General features: G+C 39.4%; 1 protein-coding gene across 1 annotated transcript in view; it reads left to right on the plus strand.

Moving 5' to 3' along the window:
- Positions 1-346: 346 nt before the first annotated feature.
- LOC139445320 (TBC1 domain family member 30-like) overlaps positions 347-18,808 on the plus strand; it is a 130,660-nt gene continuing 112,198 nt past the window's right edge. Inside the window, exon 1 of the mRNA XM_071226442.1 lies at positions 347-791. Within this exon, the coding sequence (XP_071082543.1) occupies positions 377-791 (415 nt within the window). The 5' untranslated portion in view covers positions 347-376. The remainder of the gene's footprint in view (positions 792-18,808) is intronic.

Consider the following 18,808-nt stretch of genomic DNA (forward strand, 5'->3'; position numbering starts at 1 on the left):
GATATACATAATATATATCTAGATCTAGTCAATAGCGTGGAGTGGTCAGCGTATAGATTTTTAGAGCATTCGACTCATTCGTCTCATTCGTCATAAAAATAATGATTTTTATGCTTTGTGACGTAGTTAAGCGGAACTTATAACGAAAAAATAGCCACCTACGTGTCTGTCGAGTTATATAAAATCAAGGTATGCCGTTGCAACTGCTATTAAAATATCGATTATGCGATGTCCGTATGAGCGAAAACCTGTTACGTCGAGCGCTGAGTCGTTGACAGCAAAACGTGGCCTGGTTAGTCACGGGACCTCGATAGCTCGCGTCAGGCGACTCGCGCACAAACAAACACACGCACATGTTGCTCGTCATGTCGGTAAAATGAAGAAAATGGGGTTCGCGAGGGGGGCAGGGGCCTCCCTGTCGGATTCAGACGATGACATCTTTGTACCAACCCCCTCCTCGACTTCCAAACGGGCGGAGTCGGCCCCAAGAAGAGAGTTTCTGAGTTGTGGAAGTTTGTCGTCGGATAACGAAGGGTGCGTTTGGGACAGCGAAGTTGAAAACAAACATGGCTTCGGGTACAAACTGTCGAGGCAAGGTTCCATCGTTGATGGACTGCTTCATGAAATATATGATCGGTGGCATGGGAGTTTTAGGGATAGCTTTGACAGTGACACGTTCACTGAATGTTCCAGTACGTCGGAGGTCTTTCTTTCAAGATGGGACTCTATGAATTCTCCGTATGAACGTCGTCATGCAAGACAGTTCAGCAGAGCATTTCTCGAAAACCAAAGTAAGTTTTACTTTTTGTAAGTTTCAATTCATGCCATTAGCTAGAGTGAAAGTACAAAGTATTTCAATTCGGTATGCATGCTGTGCTCTGTATATTCAGTCAATATTGCCGTCTAAACATGGCAGACACATTGCAACATTTACTGGCAAGCTGTTGAATGTCTAGTTTGACGTGAGGCTCCCAATGAGTGGGCGGGGCGCAACATGTCATATTTTCAATTTTTCAGATGATGTAACATTTGGTTTGCACAGCTACATGCGTGCAGTTACTATGCAGGAAACAGTAAACAGACTAAAACTAGTAAAAAACACGCTCATGTGAACAGGATAGCAATATTATGCTATATTATCCTGATTACTGGGCTGACGTGCAACATGTTTTGTTTTTTGGTTTAATGCCACACTCAGCAATATTCCAGCTATATGACGGTGGTCTGTAAATAATCTTGTCTGGACCAGACGATCCATTGATTGACATCACCTCTATACATGTGTGTGTATATTTGCATATTGTATTCGATGTAAGAACTTAAAATGTGCCAATGGCGCTCTCAAAATTAGAAAAAGGGGGCTCTTATTAGAATATTATTTTGGTGGAAAAAACAGAGTTGAAAGATAAATTTTGTGGTTCATGTTAATGGCCTGACTGTTTATAAACGACAGATATATTATATGTTAGTAAATATACATACATGAGTATACTTGTCATCTTAACACTTTACTCGTGTGTGCATATTTACACCAGGAGCACATTTATATCAGCAGGTAAATGTAAATTTACACTGTATGTATGTGTTGTAATGTTTATGCCAAAGTCAGAGGATGATCAAATAATTATATCAGTTGATTTGCCAACACAAACATATTATCAACAGTTCTGTATTCTATTCAGTATACAGCAATGCCAACTTTAATGGGGACATCCAGAGCTGGGCGGACAGTGTTTTCTTTGGGTTTCCAGGCGACAAAAATTTGTGAATAGATTAAATTAAACACATGTTGCTCTATGTGAAGATTTCTGTAAGGTAACTCTCTTCTCATGTGACTTTGACTGGAAAACAACATTTTCATGTTGATAGACGTGAACAGACTGATAGATATATGTGTCTTACGCCATATAGTACTTTATTTACACAAAACCGCCTCCGTGGTCTAGTGGTAGAGCGTCCGCCTGGAGAGCGGAAGGTCTGGGGTTCCATCCCTGGCCGCGCCATACCAAAAGACGTTAAAAGATGGTACTTGTTACCCTACCTGGCGTTCGGCATTAAGGGGCTAAAACAAGGACTGGTCAGCTCGGAGTCAGTAAACTGTGTCTGAGTGGGGTATTCATGTAAAACTGTAGCATGGTATCTCAGTGAGCTAGCACTATAAATCGGCATCAGTCCGGACTAGTATAAGCAGCCACACGCACACAGATGCATGCACGTTGCTATGTAAGTTAAACCCTATTTCACCTCACCTATTTACACACCTTAGCTAAATTTATGTGAAAGCATAGTAAATTTACACATACACACGTATGTGGGGTACTCATGTTAAACTGTGGCATGGTATCTCTATAGCACTATAAATTAGCATCAGTCCGGACTAGTACAAGCAGACAAACACGCATGCGCGTCGCTATATAAGTGCAATGATATTGGACGTGACGTTAAACCCAATTTCACCCCAACTCACTTCACCACTGCTGTGCAGACATCAGGCCTCTGTTCCAAAAAACGATCTCAGAGCTAAGACAATCATAACCCCCCATCAAACCGTTGTAGAGGCAGTTGGGTAGCCTAGTGGTTAAAGCGTTCGCTCGTCACGCCGAAGACCCGGGTTCGATTCCCGACATGGGTACAATGTGTGAAGCCCATTTCTGGTGTCCCCCGCCGTGATATTGCTGGAATATTGCTAAAAGCGGCGTAAAACCATACTCACTCACTCTAACAGTTGTAGTGCTGATATCGCTTTGTGAAACGGTGCTCTGATCGACAGCCGACAGCTCCATGAACATGAAGTTTCTCTGCCTTGCAATGTATGATGTGCCAGCTGTGGCAGAGTTAATCTGCCAATATGTGTCGAATTATGATCTGGGTGTTCTTTCCTGTTCAAACGTCACCTGTTGATATATTGAATATTTGTATTAGTATTTGAAAAGGTATACTTCCTGACTTGGTGATGGAAAGAGCTTCCCTGTTCAGCTGTCACTTTGTTCATATGTTACAATGAAGGGTTCAACAAACGTCAGTTTGATGTGCAGAGTTGTGTCCCTTGGGCAGGCCAGGAAGCTATGATCGTGGGTTCGAATCCTGTTTCGCCTCAGTTTTGTTTATAGGTTTGTCAGCACCATACCTGTGGGTTTCACCAAAGTGGTAAACATCTGAGATCTGTATCACTTCGGGCTCTAGTTGACATGTCATGATGTAAATGAAATGCTGTTGAAAGCAGCATTAAACTCACTCACTCGCTCGACATATTTCATTTTTCCGGCAGATAACGGGACTAGTGTCAAAGTTATGAGAGACAATGAGGTTGGTAATCTCATTAAGATCAAATCAAACTTTGATACTACACCTGGGGGCATGGGGGGCCCAGTCGTCTAAGGGGCCGCGATTTGCTGTGCAGAGTTGCGTCCCCAGGTCAGGCCAGAAACCTATGATTGTGGTTTCGAATCCCGGTTCACCCCGATTATGTTTCTATGTTTGACAGCACCATACCTGTGCTCGTGGGTTTCACTGAAGTGGTAAACATCTAAGACCTGCATCACTTCGAGCTTTCCCCCCTACATTAAGCTGACACGCCACGATATAACTGGAATACTGTTAAAAGCGGAGTTAAACCCAACTCACTCACTGTCTTATCAGAGCAGCAACTACACCAAGAGTGAGTGAGTGAGTATGGTTTTACGCCGCTTTTAGCAATATTCCAGCAATATCACGGCAGTAGACACCAGATTTGGGCTTCACACATTGTACCCAGGGAATCAAACCCGGGTCTTCGGCGTGACGAGCGAACGCTTTAACCACTAGACTACCCGACCGCCCCAACTACACCAAGAGAGTTTACATCAAAGGGATGTTTGTGTTTCTGAATCAAGGCAGTAAAGAAATGAAGAAGAAAGCTGATGTTTGATTGGCTCAATTGGCTCAAGAACCCATAATTCCTTCACTCTTGAGTTTACCTGATACTGTGAAGATCTGGATAAAGAATAGATCTTCAGCAACTCATGTTTGTTGTAGGAGGTGACTATGCATGCCGTAAGATGCGACTTATGTGATTTGGGTGGTCAGACTCACTGACTTGGTTGATTGTTTGTTTGATGTTTATCGCCATACACACGTCACGCTGAAGACCCAGGTTCGATTCCCCACATGGGTACAATGTGTGAAGCCCATTTCTGGTGTCCCCCTCCGTAATATTGCTGGAACAATACTCACTCATATTTCAGTCCCGCATGTTGCTGTGAGAGCTGTTTGTGTCAGTACAAATACCATGTCCATAGAATGTGCTGGTCGGTAGAAAGTGACATTTGTATGAACCTGGTGAAATCGTCTAGACAGAGCTAATTATACATACTGTAGTGGCAGTAAGTATTCAGTGCTGAAGCATAGCGAATAGTTAATGGACCGACCACTTGATATTCTAGTGGAGACAGGGGGCGGTCAGGTAGCCTAGTAAAGCATACGATCGTCACGCCGAAGACCCAGTTTCGAATCCTGACGCAGGGTTACTTCACAGTATTTTGATGATACGCACAAGTTTTATTTTTGTAGTGTATCTGTAATGTTCATTGCGTATTTGATACGCTTGGATTTAATGCTTTTCTGATGTGCATTTCACGCAGATACGCAGCTTATCTGGAGCTCTGGTTTGATCATCATCATGAAGCGTAGGACATGATTGCTGGAGGACTGCCAACCAGTGCTTCAGGAGATATTTCATTGCCCATAGAAAACTTGATATTTCAGAAGTGGATAGTTGCTACTGTTGATTGTCAAATCCTTTTACGCTTTATTCTAGAATACCCTTGAACAGGAGCATCTGGATAAGATGTTCTATATAAATCTATAATTTGATATAATTATACCCCCGACAAAATGTGGGGGGTATATAGTTATACCAAGGTTCCGTCTGTCCGTCCGTCTGTAAACTTTGTCCGTGCTATTTCTCTTAAACTATTCATTGGATTCATCTGAAACTTAGTACATATAATCTGTATTATAGGGAAGGGTGCAGTCAAAAGAAAAAGATTGTTTTTGTTAATTTTCCATTTTTTTATGAATTTTTCAAACCCTAACCCTATCCTAGCTATTTAATTTGTAACTACTGACACACTAGGCGGGTTGGGGGTATTAGTGAGCCACTTTTGCACTTGTTATTTTATATTTTTGTGCAAGACATCAAAACGAGAAGTTTTCTCAGATTCCTGGAATTCCTGAATTTGTCCTTTCAGAATGATGTAAAATGCACTTATTTTAAATCCTTGGTTTAAAAATTTCTTTTCCAAAACCCCCTAGATTGGCGTCGTTCTTCCAAAAACAAGTTTTGCTGACCTCATGTCTGCATGTTGCAATGCATGAAACTGGGTTCTTGCAGATTTGCCTAGTCCAGGGTTCCAAAGTGGTTTTGCACATGGCTGTTTCCACCTGTTCCAAGCATTCTCTATGACAACCTCCAGAGCATTTACATCTTTGTGTTGTAGTTGTTATATACACTTCCCCAATGAACCAGGGGGGCACGAGTGGCCCAGTCGTCTAAGGCGCTGCGATTTGCTGTGCAGAGCACACCAGAAACCTATGATTGTGGGTTCAATCCTGGTTCGCCCCGATTATGTTTCTAGGTTTGTCAGCACCATACCAGTGCTCGTGGGTTTCACCGAAAGGGTAAATGTCTGAGACCTGCATCACTTTGGGCTTTCCTCCCACATTAAGCTGACATGCTGTGTTATAACTGGAAAACTGTTAAAAGCGGCGTTAAACCCAACTCACTCACTCACCCCAACGGCACCTTCAGCATTCATTAGCTTTGTGGAAACCTGGGCCTGTCTCTAATGTTATGTTTTTACTGCAAAGTCAAACTGAAAAAATTGCAGCCTACAACACACCCAGTGCTCTGATCCAAAACTTTACTTAACCGATTCAACATTTAGGCTCTACACACCTGAGGGACGGTCGGGTAGTCTAGTGGTTAAAGCGTTCGCTTGTCAGGCCGAAGACCCGGGTTCGATTCCCGACATGGGTACAATATGTGTGAAGTCCATTTCTTGTGTCCCCCGCCGTGATATTGCTGGAATATTGCTAAAAGCGGCGTAAAACCAGCGTAAAACCATACTCACTCACTCACTCACTCACCGTCAAGATGCTGTTTTGAAAATTTCACTGAATCCCCAAAACCATGTAATTTTTCACTGCGAGTCGCTGCACACCCATGCATCATCCCGAATACAACTTGACACAAATATCAAAAGCACATGTCAAAATTCACTCTGCAAAGGCAGAAAGTCATTGTCAATATACGAACATATATGACATGTTTCTCCTATTTCATAAAAGGGTGAGATTTGAAGTTAATTTACTAAATTTCTGTTTTCAAATGTTGAATCTGTTACATAATATGATTCTATTTGCGCTCTTCATACCACACTACAGAGTCCCGAATACCCTCTAAATAGGCCCGAATCCTGTGTACCCGAATCCTGAAAGGGGTCGGCAGCCTCTATACCATGTATACTGGTAGCTGCTACTAAACACCCTCAGGGTGTTTCAACAAAGAGGGTTTAAGTTTCAAGAGTAGAAAAGCCTCATTCCTTCTCACCCAGCTCACAGTTGATGGTCCAGTGAATGTTTTGTCCAGGGAGAACACTTGACCAGGCTTGTCAATAATGGATGTTAACTAGCAGTAGAGTAGTTTTAGAAAATCATTGTTATTTGTGACTTAGTAACCTGATTAATATTAAACAAATACTTTGTACAGTTTATTTGTATGGTTGTGCACACATCATGTCACAAACACATGCCGACTTGTATTTATGGCTTGCCATATGCAATATGGACGGAAATCAAAATGCATGTTTGTAACTCGTGACAATATGAAGTCAAAATTGAATATAAGAAACTTGATATGTTCCTTCAAGGCTCTATCTGGAACCCAATATTTGACCCCAAATCTGCAGCAGTTGTCTGTACCCGCGTGATATTGCTGGAATATTGCTAAAAGCGCATAAAACCATAGTCACTCACATCAGCTGTCTGTAAAATTCCCTACAAAACTAGGGACCCAGAATTGTGAATATAAGTGTCTTGTGAAATAATGAAATAGTGTAGTGTACTGTACAATACGATTAAATAATTACCTTAATTGCAGGAACTTTCTGCTTCTTGTCAAGAATTTGGCACAATGAATATAATGTGCATCCTCAGATGCCATATACCGTATTAGACGTAATAAGCACCCAGGACGCTTTCAAAATTAGAATAGGGGGCTCTTATTAGAATATTATTTTGGTGGGGGGAAAAACAGTTGAAAGGTAAATTTCGTGGTTTATGCAGACAGCCTGAAATGTTTATATACGACATATATATTTTTCCAGAATTTAATTGCCCATAATTAAGGGTGCATATAACACATGAGTGCGTATTATACGCGAACAAAAAATTCTTCTGTACAATGATCAATCGGAAGGGGTACTAATTGGGATTAGCCAATATATTACTAATAATAATGTGTCTGAGTGGGGTATTCATGTTAAACTGCGGCATGGTATCTCAGTGGGCTATCACTATAAATCGGCATCAGCCCGGACTAGTACAAGCAGCCACACACACACACACACACGTACATGCATGTCGCTATATAAGTGCAAAAGTCTGGGACGCGACGTTAAACCCCATTTCACCTCACCTCAATGCAAAAAGCCGCACGCTTTTCTCGAGTCAAGGGAAGTCACGTGACAAAGCACAAGTTATCCTCAGCTCAAGTGAACAGCTGTTCTATCAATTTTGAATTTATGTTAATTCTTTTACAATGTCACATTAAAACATGTCGGTAAGATAAATTCATTGTAACAGGATCACGAAGGGTACATGGGGTTTGATGCATCCTGCGTAAAACCTCCCTAGGGACGCAGAAAAAAAACCATGTACCCCTCATAATACTGCCACAACTTATGGTAGACCTAATGCAATGGCTTTGCAGAAGTAACATATTTTTCATTACCAACAGGAGCGATAAAAAAGGAGAGGCTTAAATTCTTAGTTCCATAGTTTTTGCATTGAACACAAGGTTAATATACCTCTGTTTTTAAGAAAATATGGACATTTTATGAAATCGTGTTTCTTTGACTGGTTTGGCTTAGTCAGTGACATGTAATACCGTACTGGTGACTCATTGTCGGCTGAGGCACACATGTTGCTATCAACTTTACCACTCTAAAGGCTCATCAGGCATAAACTTGTTCAAGGTCACCTGTCCTTGTGACAGTCTCTATGGTCTCGTGGAAAGAGCATCTGTCCGGAGAGCGAAAGGTCAGGGGTTCGATCCGTGGACGCGTCATACCACAAGACATTAAACGATGGTACTTACTGTCACATCACCATGCCTGGTGGCTAAAACAAGGAAGGATAATCTATCTATCTATCTATCTATCTATCTATCTATCTATCTATCTATCTATCTATCGAACAAATTATAGAAAGCTTAGGTAAATTTCTCTTCCAAGTCATGAACATTAAACAGTGTGTAAATCATTATTAAATCTACTCAGCATGCAAATATCTATCTGTCTGTCTGTCTGTCTGTCTGTCTATCTATCCACCAACTTTTGTGTTATATCACAAGGATTTTGAAACACATTGCCCTGTCTGTCTGTCTGTCTGTCTGTCTGTCAGCCGACTCGTCTCGCATCAAAATACAGGCTGTGTACTTGTGGGTGAATGACCACGATGTGCGCTGATCACTGTGTCTTATTATCGAGACTGATTATTGAGTGATTTTGGTAATTCGTTGCAAATTAGGTGTGTCGATGTGTTATTTTGGTAATTCGTTGCAAATTAGGTGTGTCGGAGTCGAATGTGAGACTCTCAGATTAACGGGTCTAAATAGCACTGATTTAATCGGTTCCCATCATTAGTGTCGGATAAAGCCGATTGTCGGATTAACGAGTGTCGTTTAACAAGACTTGACTATGTCGATTTACGACCCCTTGTCTCGAATACATAGGATGAATTTCATTGCAGGATATTTTTATATGTACATGATGTAAAACATGTGCCTAGTAACATAAACTGTTCAACCACCAGCTGTCTCAGAGTCTCTCGTATTTCATGGTTGGCTATAAATAGCATAACATTCACAGCGCCCTCTACCAATATGTTTCTGCCCTACGATATCCCATCTTTGATCTCTGAAATGTGATAACAAATTATTCAGGGTTGGGATTCACCTAGATTATATTTTGTGAAATAAATCATATCTCACCCATAGTATCAGGATATGTATTGTATCACGACCCCATGTTCCGTAACAATGTTTGTTTGTTGTTGAATGCCACACTCAGCAATATTCCAGCTACATGACGGTGTTCTGTAAATAATCAAGTCAGGACCAGACAATCTAGTGATTGACATCATGAGCATCGATCTGCGCAGTTGGGATACGATGACATGCATCAACCATGTCAGAAGGCCTGACCACCTGATCCCGTTAGTCGCCTTTTACGACAAGCATAGTCGCCTTTTACGGCAAGCATGGGCTGCTGAAGACCTATTCAACCCCGGATCTTCACAGGTCTCTATACAATGGATGGAAATTGGCACTATATTGCAATATTGTAGATTTTGAAGGCAAAGTAAAGTCAACAAAGCAACTTTGCAGGTTTGACCAAAAGTAAATTTTAAAAAACTGAAATAGCGTAAAACAGATGAACAAAATGACAGGTGGAATCGTCCCCTAAAACAATACATTCCGCCGCTACGGGGAAGCCCCTTCCTTGGGTTAAAACGGGTTTTGGTGTTTGACACTCTCCACGATACAAACAATCATGATTGGGCCCAGTCTGCCTGCTTCTGCCTCGGATTTGGGGATACACATCTCTTCCATGTGCACAACTTATGTCACCATGGTAACAACACTAAGATGCCTTCACTTTTTTACTCAGGTGATGAACTCCTGACAGGCAGTGTATAGGGGGATGGACTGATGGTGTTTTATTACCCCAACAGGATGTAGTAATAAAACGCTAGGTACCGATTGTTAATTGTTTTCTTAATTGTTCACCATGTTATGATCAAGGGTCGTTTCACACATTTAACAATGTATGCAATGTTGATATTTTTGTAGGATTAACAGAAATAGCAGAAACAGTATCTAAACATTAAGGCTAAGAGTCACGCGATAGATAAAAGCGGCAATGAAAACAGTTGTCATCGTTGTGCCATTACCTTAAGGCCACGCCCCCAAATAGGTCAGTTTTTTTAAGCCGATTCCGGAGCGTCTGATTTCATCACTTTCGCTTGAACATTTAAATACTTTCGAAGAATATTGTCATAGCGACTGATTTACGACATCAGTTGTCTGAAGAACATTTGATTGCAAAGGCTCATTACCCTGGAGCCATGACATCTATATGCCTTGAAACACTTAATTGCTGTTATTTATTAGATGCTAATCCTATTTGTTAATCCCCATTTTTGTGTACATCGACCGTCTGCCATCCTGAACAGGATGTGCAAGTATGTCACTGATGATTTACTGTTTACATTTATATTTATTACTTACTCAATGTCAGGTGACCTTGGCTATATAAGCCTTGGTCCAGAGAGGAAAAAAAAAAGGAAAGAAGAGGAGAAAAGAAAGGTCTTACCCTTTTCCTAGCTAGGGTTAGGCTGGGTGCTCTGGGGCACCTAGACAACAACCACTACCACCATGTGCTAACCTGGCACATAGTGTCTTTTGTATGTATATATCTACATGTATAAAGTAAAACTGTATATACCGCAAGCCATCGTCTCCAAGTTGTCACTTCCTACTGAGAACCATACGTCGGCCTCTTGCATATACGAGTATGCAGATTGTTCATTAAACAGCGTCAGACCGCACGTGTTGTTAATATTATGAATTTTTCTCTTGGAAATTGACAATATTTTTCACTTTACTTGCCCCTACCGTGGGTGTCCAAAGGCCTAATAGAATTTCAAAGAGTTTGGGGGGTATTGTCGTATGTTATCACTATTTGGGCTTAAAGCTTTCTCCGTTATTTTCTGTCCCTCTTTATATGGCTGTAACATGTTAGCACTTTCGGTTTGTCTCTTCCAGACCCAGCCTGTATTTGATTTCATTTGATGGAATAAATTATTTGATTATTTTGTGAAAGCAAAGATTATTTTTTATTTTATAACCGTAATTACTACCTGTTTCTTTCTAGAATATTTCATTTGATGTCATCAAGTTTTTTTAACATGGTCAGTGACGTCAATGTTGCCATGGTGCCATCTATGATGTGGACAAACGGAGATTTAATGCATGCCCCAGACATAATCATGATAATAGGACACCTGCTGGGCTATGACATAATACTACCTTCTTACAACATATAATTAATTTCAGCAATGACATTCCCAGCAATCACTCAACTGTAAATATGAAATAATATTAATAGATTAGTTATAATGTTCGAGTAAAATGAGAAACTTACATGGCTGAGGGAGATAAACATGATAAAGACAAATCAGCTGAAAATAAAAGGTTCCCTTCCCTCCACCTGCAGTGTATTGATCTTGATAGTTGCTAGGGAAATGCGTTCGTTATGCAAGATTGTGACTGAAGTAACATTTTTGTGATACTATGCATGACTGTGACAGTTTAGAGAATATGAGTCCAAGCAGGAAATAAAGTGTATTAATAAGCCTTTTGCTTTGAAGTAAACGAGTCAATAATACACAATTCATGTTGACAGTTAGGGATTGGACAGTTCAGGATGCCGTCACAGTCTATCATTGTTGTCGACATGTTGATGCAGTTAGCTTGTTATCCCCCCGGCCTTAAAATTATTTTTTCATTTTTTTACTTAGAATTTTTTTGTGTGATTTGGAATTCATTTGTGTGACCTTGAAAACTTGAAAACTACTGCATGGATTCTTTTCAAATTTAGAGACAGGTTCCATAGAAGAGGTGCAAAGGAATGTTTCAGTTTGATGTGCATATTTTCTGAAAAATATATGATGTTTATCATTTTGTGAATTTTTTACTTCAAGATTTGTAAGACCTATAATTTGAAAACTACTTCATGAATTCTTTTCCAATTTGGGGTACATTTTCTATACCTATTGGTGCAGTGCGAAGTTTGTTTTCAATATTTGAATTTTCTGAAAAAGTGCTATTTTTCATCTTTTTTGGTTAGAATTTTTTTACTGAAACATTCACGCAGCCTTTAACTAGAAAACTTCTTCATGGATTCTTTTCAAATTTAGGGAAGCTTCCATACTAATAAAAAAAAGTGTTATTTTGATAAGTGTCTTTTCTAAAAAAAAAAAAATGATTTTGTTTGTTTTTGGAACCCTTGTGCAACCCATTTCTTAAAATCTGCTTCATGGATACTTTTCCAATTGGGGGTTCAGTTGCTATACCAACAGGAGAGGTGCAGTGCAAAGTTTGATTTCGATTAGTGGTTTTTCTGAGAAAATGTTACTTTTTTCCTGTTTTGAACTATATTGGAGTCGGAGTCAAGAGTATTAGTGAGCTCTACTCTCTTTTTGTCTTGTTCATTTAGATTCACTATTATTACCGTATTTGATGTAAAAAGCGCCCAGGGCGCTCTCAAAATTAGGAATAGGGGGCTCTTATTAGAATATTATTTTGGTGAAAAAAACAGTTGAAAGATAAATTTCGTGGTTTATGCTGACAGCCTGAAATTTTTATGTACAACAGATATTTTTTTTCCAGAATTAAATTCCCCATAATTAAGGGGGCATATATCACACGAGTGTGTATTATAGGCAAATAAATAATTCTTGTATACATTGTATACTTCACTTGGAAGGGGTGCGAATTGGGATTGTTCACTAGCCAATATATCAGCAAATATCGCCGTGGGCGCTTATTTGAGAGGGGCGCTTATTACGTCGAATATGGTAACTCAGATGTTATAATGTATTTTGGAATATGCCTGAAGATGAAGCACTCTGCCATGCTTTTTTGAGGAGGCTATGATTATTTTTGTTGATTTATCGGGAAAAAAGATGTGGTTGAAAGAAATATCACGGTAGGCATTCTAACAGTAATTCAGGCAGACAAACACCCAGGCGAAGAGACAGGCATTGGAGGAAGCACTTGTCATTTTCAGCTGGCTCCTAATTTTGGAGAATGGAAATATATTAACATGATAAAGTGTCAAGGGTAAAAATTATGAATTTGAGAGTTCATCACACACAGGAAGTGAAGATTGCTTAATGGTATCTACTTTTAATATCAATTCTTTTACCATGTCCACAAAAGACTGATACACCAAAAAGCTAGGTGACTATTTATTGAGAGTATGTTTTCATAACGTCAATAGTTCGTATTTCAGAAACTGGAAAAGTAGGGCAATGACTCCTACCTTTGTAAGAATTGGGGACATTTGACGAAAACAGGGGTCACACAAACATGACATAAAATGTTACCTTATTAACGGTCCATGAGGAATTAAACTTGTCAGTCACTTTAAGGAGTCAGAGTAAAGAATTATATTTTCTTCAGTTCTTTCAACGGTCATGTTCAAGAAAACAACAGCGTTAGGAATTGCGCTAGTCCTCTAGTCCTTGCCAATCTGCCCAATAGTTAAGTTATCATAAGGACTACAGGAAATTTGCCATTTTTAAGGGTTTTTGCTATTAGTTATTGTTATATGGACCATTGGACTGAAACTGTTAATTTCTACCACTGAACAATGGTACATGAGTTGAACTTTCTCAGAAACATTGAACATGAGAAGCAACAAACAGTAATTATAAATTCAGTGTTCGCGTTAACGCAGAAACCTGCGTTTTTCACGCATTAAAATCATATAAACACGCAAAAAATATTTTGCATGCATGTTTTGCACTCACAGAATGTGATATACTTAATTTTGTAATAATACCATAAAATAAAACACTATTCAAAGCTGATAGCCTGCTTACGATGTTTCAGACGAAAAGAAATCAAAACCTGGAAATTCCCATTTCTAAAAATAGAATGTGGCCAGATGGCGCTTTGGATCTCGTCCTTTGTATTTCCATATATGGTCTTTGGGCAACGGAATAACAAATCTCAGACACAGGTCGTCATTTGTTATTATCGATGGAATTCCCCGGATCAGAGCCCAGCTTACAAGTAATGCTCGGTAATACGAACGATCATAAACAGAGCGACGGAAGAAAACTTCCACACATGGGCACGTGCTAACAACATTCATATTTATTTTATTAATGATAAAACGTTGATTATATCAAAACTGGACAGTAAGTTAAAGCTTGGTCATAATTATTAGCTGTACTAGTACTGACTTTATTGAAATAAAAACTTCACACGCGAAATGTTTGAATTGAAAATTTATTATTTCATTTCTGCACGCACTGTACAAAAACCTACCGCGAACACTGTAAATTATTTTCCAATTTGTCATTGTAAACACAAGTGAACAGATTAACACGTCTGTAAATTTTTCCCCTTCGTCTGCTTTCTTTCCTCAGATGGGAGTGAGTGGCAGAGATACGAGATCGTAAAGCTTAAAGCGATTGGCTCTGTTGATGTAAGGGAGATAACTCTCATTCCCGAAAGTGATTTTTCCAGCCAATCAAAACACTTTTGTTACAACGGTAAATTCATACGGAACTTATTGCTAAACCTGCCGTTACTGATGCTATCTGAAGGTTTCTGAGGGTATTATAAGTGATAAATGTGTTCCTATCGTAAAGACGTATTTACTTCCGAGTTTTAAGAAGGTCGTTGAAAATTACTGTTGAATTAAGATCAATAGTCAAAGGTACCATCGAAAAGTTTTAAGTATAAAAGTTTTTATATATGTTGCGCCCATTGTGAGTGGTGATATTAATTTTGGCCATTCGTGACCAACTCGTGTTATTCCGAATAGTGACTTGTGCCCCTCTCATGGCCATTTTTGTGACCGGGTTCCGTCTTGGCGCAAATGGGCATACCTAAAACAAATGACAACTCGTTGCGTAATGGTTCACATATATTTCCCCATATGTTATATATATTTCAGATGCAATTTAAAGCACATCGGGACATGCGGAATTATACAGTATGATTGAGCACATTTAACTGTTTTTTGGGTATATTTTTAAATGCAAGACATATGTAAAATCAAAAATTATTTCTGAAAGATTCTTTGACGAAGAATTTGAAATCATGCGTGCATTCTGATTGGTTTGTCGTATTTTCGCACGTAACATTCATCGATTGGGGGACGAGTCTTCTTACAGGTTACGGAAAGGGGCGAGTGGTGACGAATGGACATTGGCGTGTAAAAATCCCCATGGCTGCATTCTGAATTGAACACTGCATGAAATTTATAGTGCACAAATACTTTGAACTGTATGTCAGTTATAGTCTGTGCCAAAAGCTTTTGAGGCTGCCTGCCCAGCCAGTGTTTTAAATAACTGACTACCCACCTGCCCGTGGCTGGTAACATTTCTGTTGGGCTGCATGAACTTTTCTTCCACCTGCCCGACTGTCTCTCAGAATATTTTAAGACTACTTACATATACTATTCAATTTTATTATAACTCTTGACAGATTCTCAATTAATTGTTAGCAATATTTCAACTGAATCAAGACATGATTTGTCTTTTATTTTTCTTGATTTTCCAATATTTAAAGTCTGAATGCAACTTTGAAGATGGGCAGGAATCATTTAACAATTATTTCAAACACGTCTTTCAGCATTATTATAAGTCAAACAGATTTAGTGTTATCAGATGAACTTTTTGTGAGCTTATACTAGTCTGAACAGAATTTACTAGATTCAGGCTTTTGACTAGTAGCTAAGGACACAGATCATTGCAGATTGCAGTTTATTCTGTCTTACCATGCTTACAGACCCTGATACAAATATATCAAATACAGCCCATGCAAGTCTATAATGTTTGGCAAGTCTAGATTACCATGATTACTGCAGTATGGAAATGAAGAGAGTTTCTGGGCTCCTTTTTATTATATTTTTATTTAGATTATTTATACTGTTTTTTTTCTGTATGATATGTTCATTTCAGAGACTAGATGTCAGTCTAATTGCAGTTATATAACAGTGTGAAAGACTCATTTTGGAGGAAAGCCCAAAGTTGTGTATATTGTAGGACATTTGTCACTTTGATGTAACCCACCCACAGCTCTGGCAAGCTGATGATGTTTGAGTGATTTGGCTGTACTTTGAGCTGTAACAAGCTGACTGTTGTTTAATATGGGAGAAGCAACTCTCGAACAACGATACGTCCAGTCAGCCATGACCTTGACCTTGACCTTGAAGTAACTCAATAGGTCAAATTCTGTTATTTGGGGTTCGAGATTGCTGTGGGGTGAAGTAGAGGTGACAGTATTGTTGTAGATGTCTCTCCTGGCTGACTTTTCATCTCTCTCTGTCTCGCGGGGATTTCGGGTTAGAGTAGGTCTCCAGCAATCTACACGGGTTGTATGAGGCGACCAGATGGATCGGGTGGTCAGGCTTGGAGACTTGGTTGATAGTCTGTCCTCAGATCAATGACGGGATCATGGCTCACAATATTGATCATGAGATTGTCTCATACAGACTTGATTATTTACAGCCGCCATATAGCTGGAATATTGCTGAGTGTGGTTTTAAACAAGAAACAAATAGCAATTGATTGGTCATAATTAATGGATGATGTGTCTTGATGAAGTATTAAAGAGACGGCTAAAATGAGAATTGGTCGTTGTCAGCCATGAATGTACACTGTGAGAAAAAGGATGTTGTAAGAATTTTTAAAACCGGAAAGTTGTCATACGTTTTTTTAGTTGTTCAAGGTTGGGACTGACCCAAATTTGTGGGTATTGGTAATTTGCTCGTCCACCTAGACTGGCCGTTTCAAAAGCCAGCAGGAACACTGAGGGTTGTGATTCACCTGCGAAAGAAAGAATATCAACTTTGAAATAAACATACTGTATCGGGATACAAATTTTATTACATCCATAGTATCAGGATATGAGTGAGTGAGTGAGTGAGTTTGGTATAACGCCGCTTTTAACAGTATTCCAGTTATATCGCAGCGTGTCAGCTTAATGTGGGAGGAAAGCCCCAAGTGATGCAGGTCTCAGACGTTTACCACTTCGGTGAAACCCACGAGCACGGGAATGGTGCTGACAAACCTAGAAACATAATCGGGGCGAACCGGGATTCGAACCCACAGTCATAGGTTTCATGTGCCCAAGGGATATGTATAATATTGTGCCCCCACTGTATCGCTACACCTCTACTGTAAGAATGACTTGGCAGAGTGCGTCATCGCACCCTTATTAATATTCTCCTGAGACAGGGGCTAGAGCAATCTCAGTTATTTTAACACAAAAATCTGTATACAGGTCAATGACTTAGACCCAAGAAATCAATAGTCTGTGGCAAAGTCAATAAGTCTGAATTTTAAAAAAAACCGTACAATAACAAATCAATGCAATGATGTGTTGTGAAAGGATGAATATATACGATCTCAGCATTGAACTTTGTGATAAGAAAAGCGCTTGACTAAGTTATTGTAGCTCCTGACAGTGTTTCCCCATGATACAGAAAGTATGATGCAAGTCATGCAGTGCTCAAACTTTTAATTACGATTATTTTATTAAATAGATCCTGGAAGTAGGACTCATCCTTTTAATTAATGAAATTATGAAGCGTGACACCTTGCTTAGCATTTCGGCTGGTCAAAACTAGTTAGACAAATCGTCTGTCAAATTGAAATTTTATCGGTCAATGACTAGTGACCGACAGCCATCTGAAACGCTGGGCATGCTCAGTTTATCACACACTTGGATGTCCAGTCCACACTCATTTACCGACAATACCACGATTTAAGTGTTACACACTTCAACGCTAAACACAAATATGCTCGGTCAATTGGTCACTCAGTCACGGTTGTCTACGGTTGCATAAATACACTGTCATTGTATCCCCATTCTTATAGCATTGTGTTCCTAACAAAACACAGAACAATACATGACATATGTGAAAATATATTAATGATATATAGCTATGATATCTAACCGAATTGTTACATTCGTCCGTACCAAGATAATGGCATTTGTAATAATCATTGAAGTTTGTCCATATTCATGTTATTATTACTTCATTTTTTTTTTGTTATAGTTTTTTTTTATTGATGTTGGTCCTCACAAATAATATAATAATGTAATAATATTAATAATAATATTGAAGGTGAACAAGATTGCTCACTGTCACTTATTTTAACCAATCTGCATCTCCCATGCCTCCTGGCAACAGGTAGAAATGTTTTTGTGTTGTTTCTAACGATGCGCCCATCGTTCTTCAAGGGAATGCAGGGGGCACAGGTGGCCCACTTGTCTAAGGCGCCGCGATTCGCTGAGTTGCGTCCCTTGGGCATGCCAGAAACCTATGATTGTGGGTTCGAATCCCGGTTTGGCCCGATTATGTGTCTAGGTTTGTCAGCACCAAAAAATATACAGTCAGAACCCAATAGGACGCAGGAAATTTGTATGTATGTATATTGATAAATGCTACTATTTCATGATTATAACCGCATACAATTAATTTGCATACACATCATTTAAAAATAAAATACACAGTTGAATGCTTCAGGATTGTAGACTGGTTTGTAACTGATAGCTCTGAGAATGAGCAATCTTGCATCACTGTTGTCAAGTTTTTACATTTCTTTGGGACCCGTTTTTGTTTGTTGGGGCCCCCCATGTTTTGTTTGCTTGTTTGTTTGTTTCTTTGAGTGGCATTTAGAAGTTGATGTGATGAAGTAAGACGAGTTCTATGGATGAACAACTTCTTTATTACATGCT

The sequence above is a fragment of the Haliotis cracherodii genome, unplaced genomic scaffold, assembly GCF_022045235.1.
Source record: "Haliotis cracherodii isolate W230 unplaced genomic scaffold, xgHalCrac1.p SCAF_6, whole genome shotgun sequence".
NCBI classification, from domain to species: Eukaryota; Metazoa; Mollusca; class Gastropoda; order Lepetellida; family Haliotidae; genus Haliotis; species Haliotis cracherodii.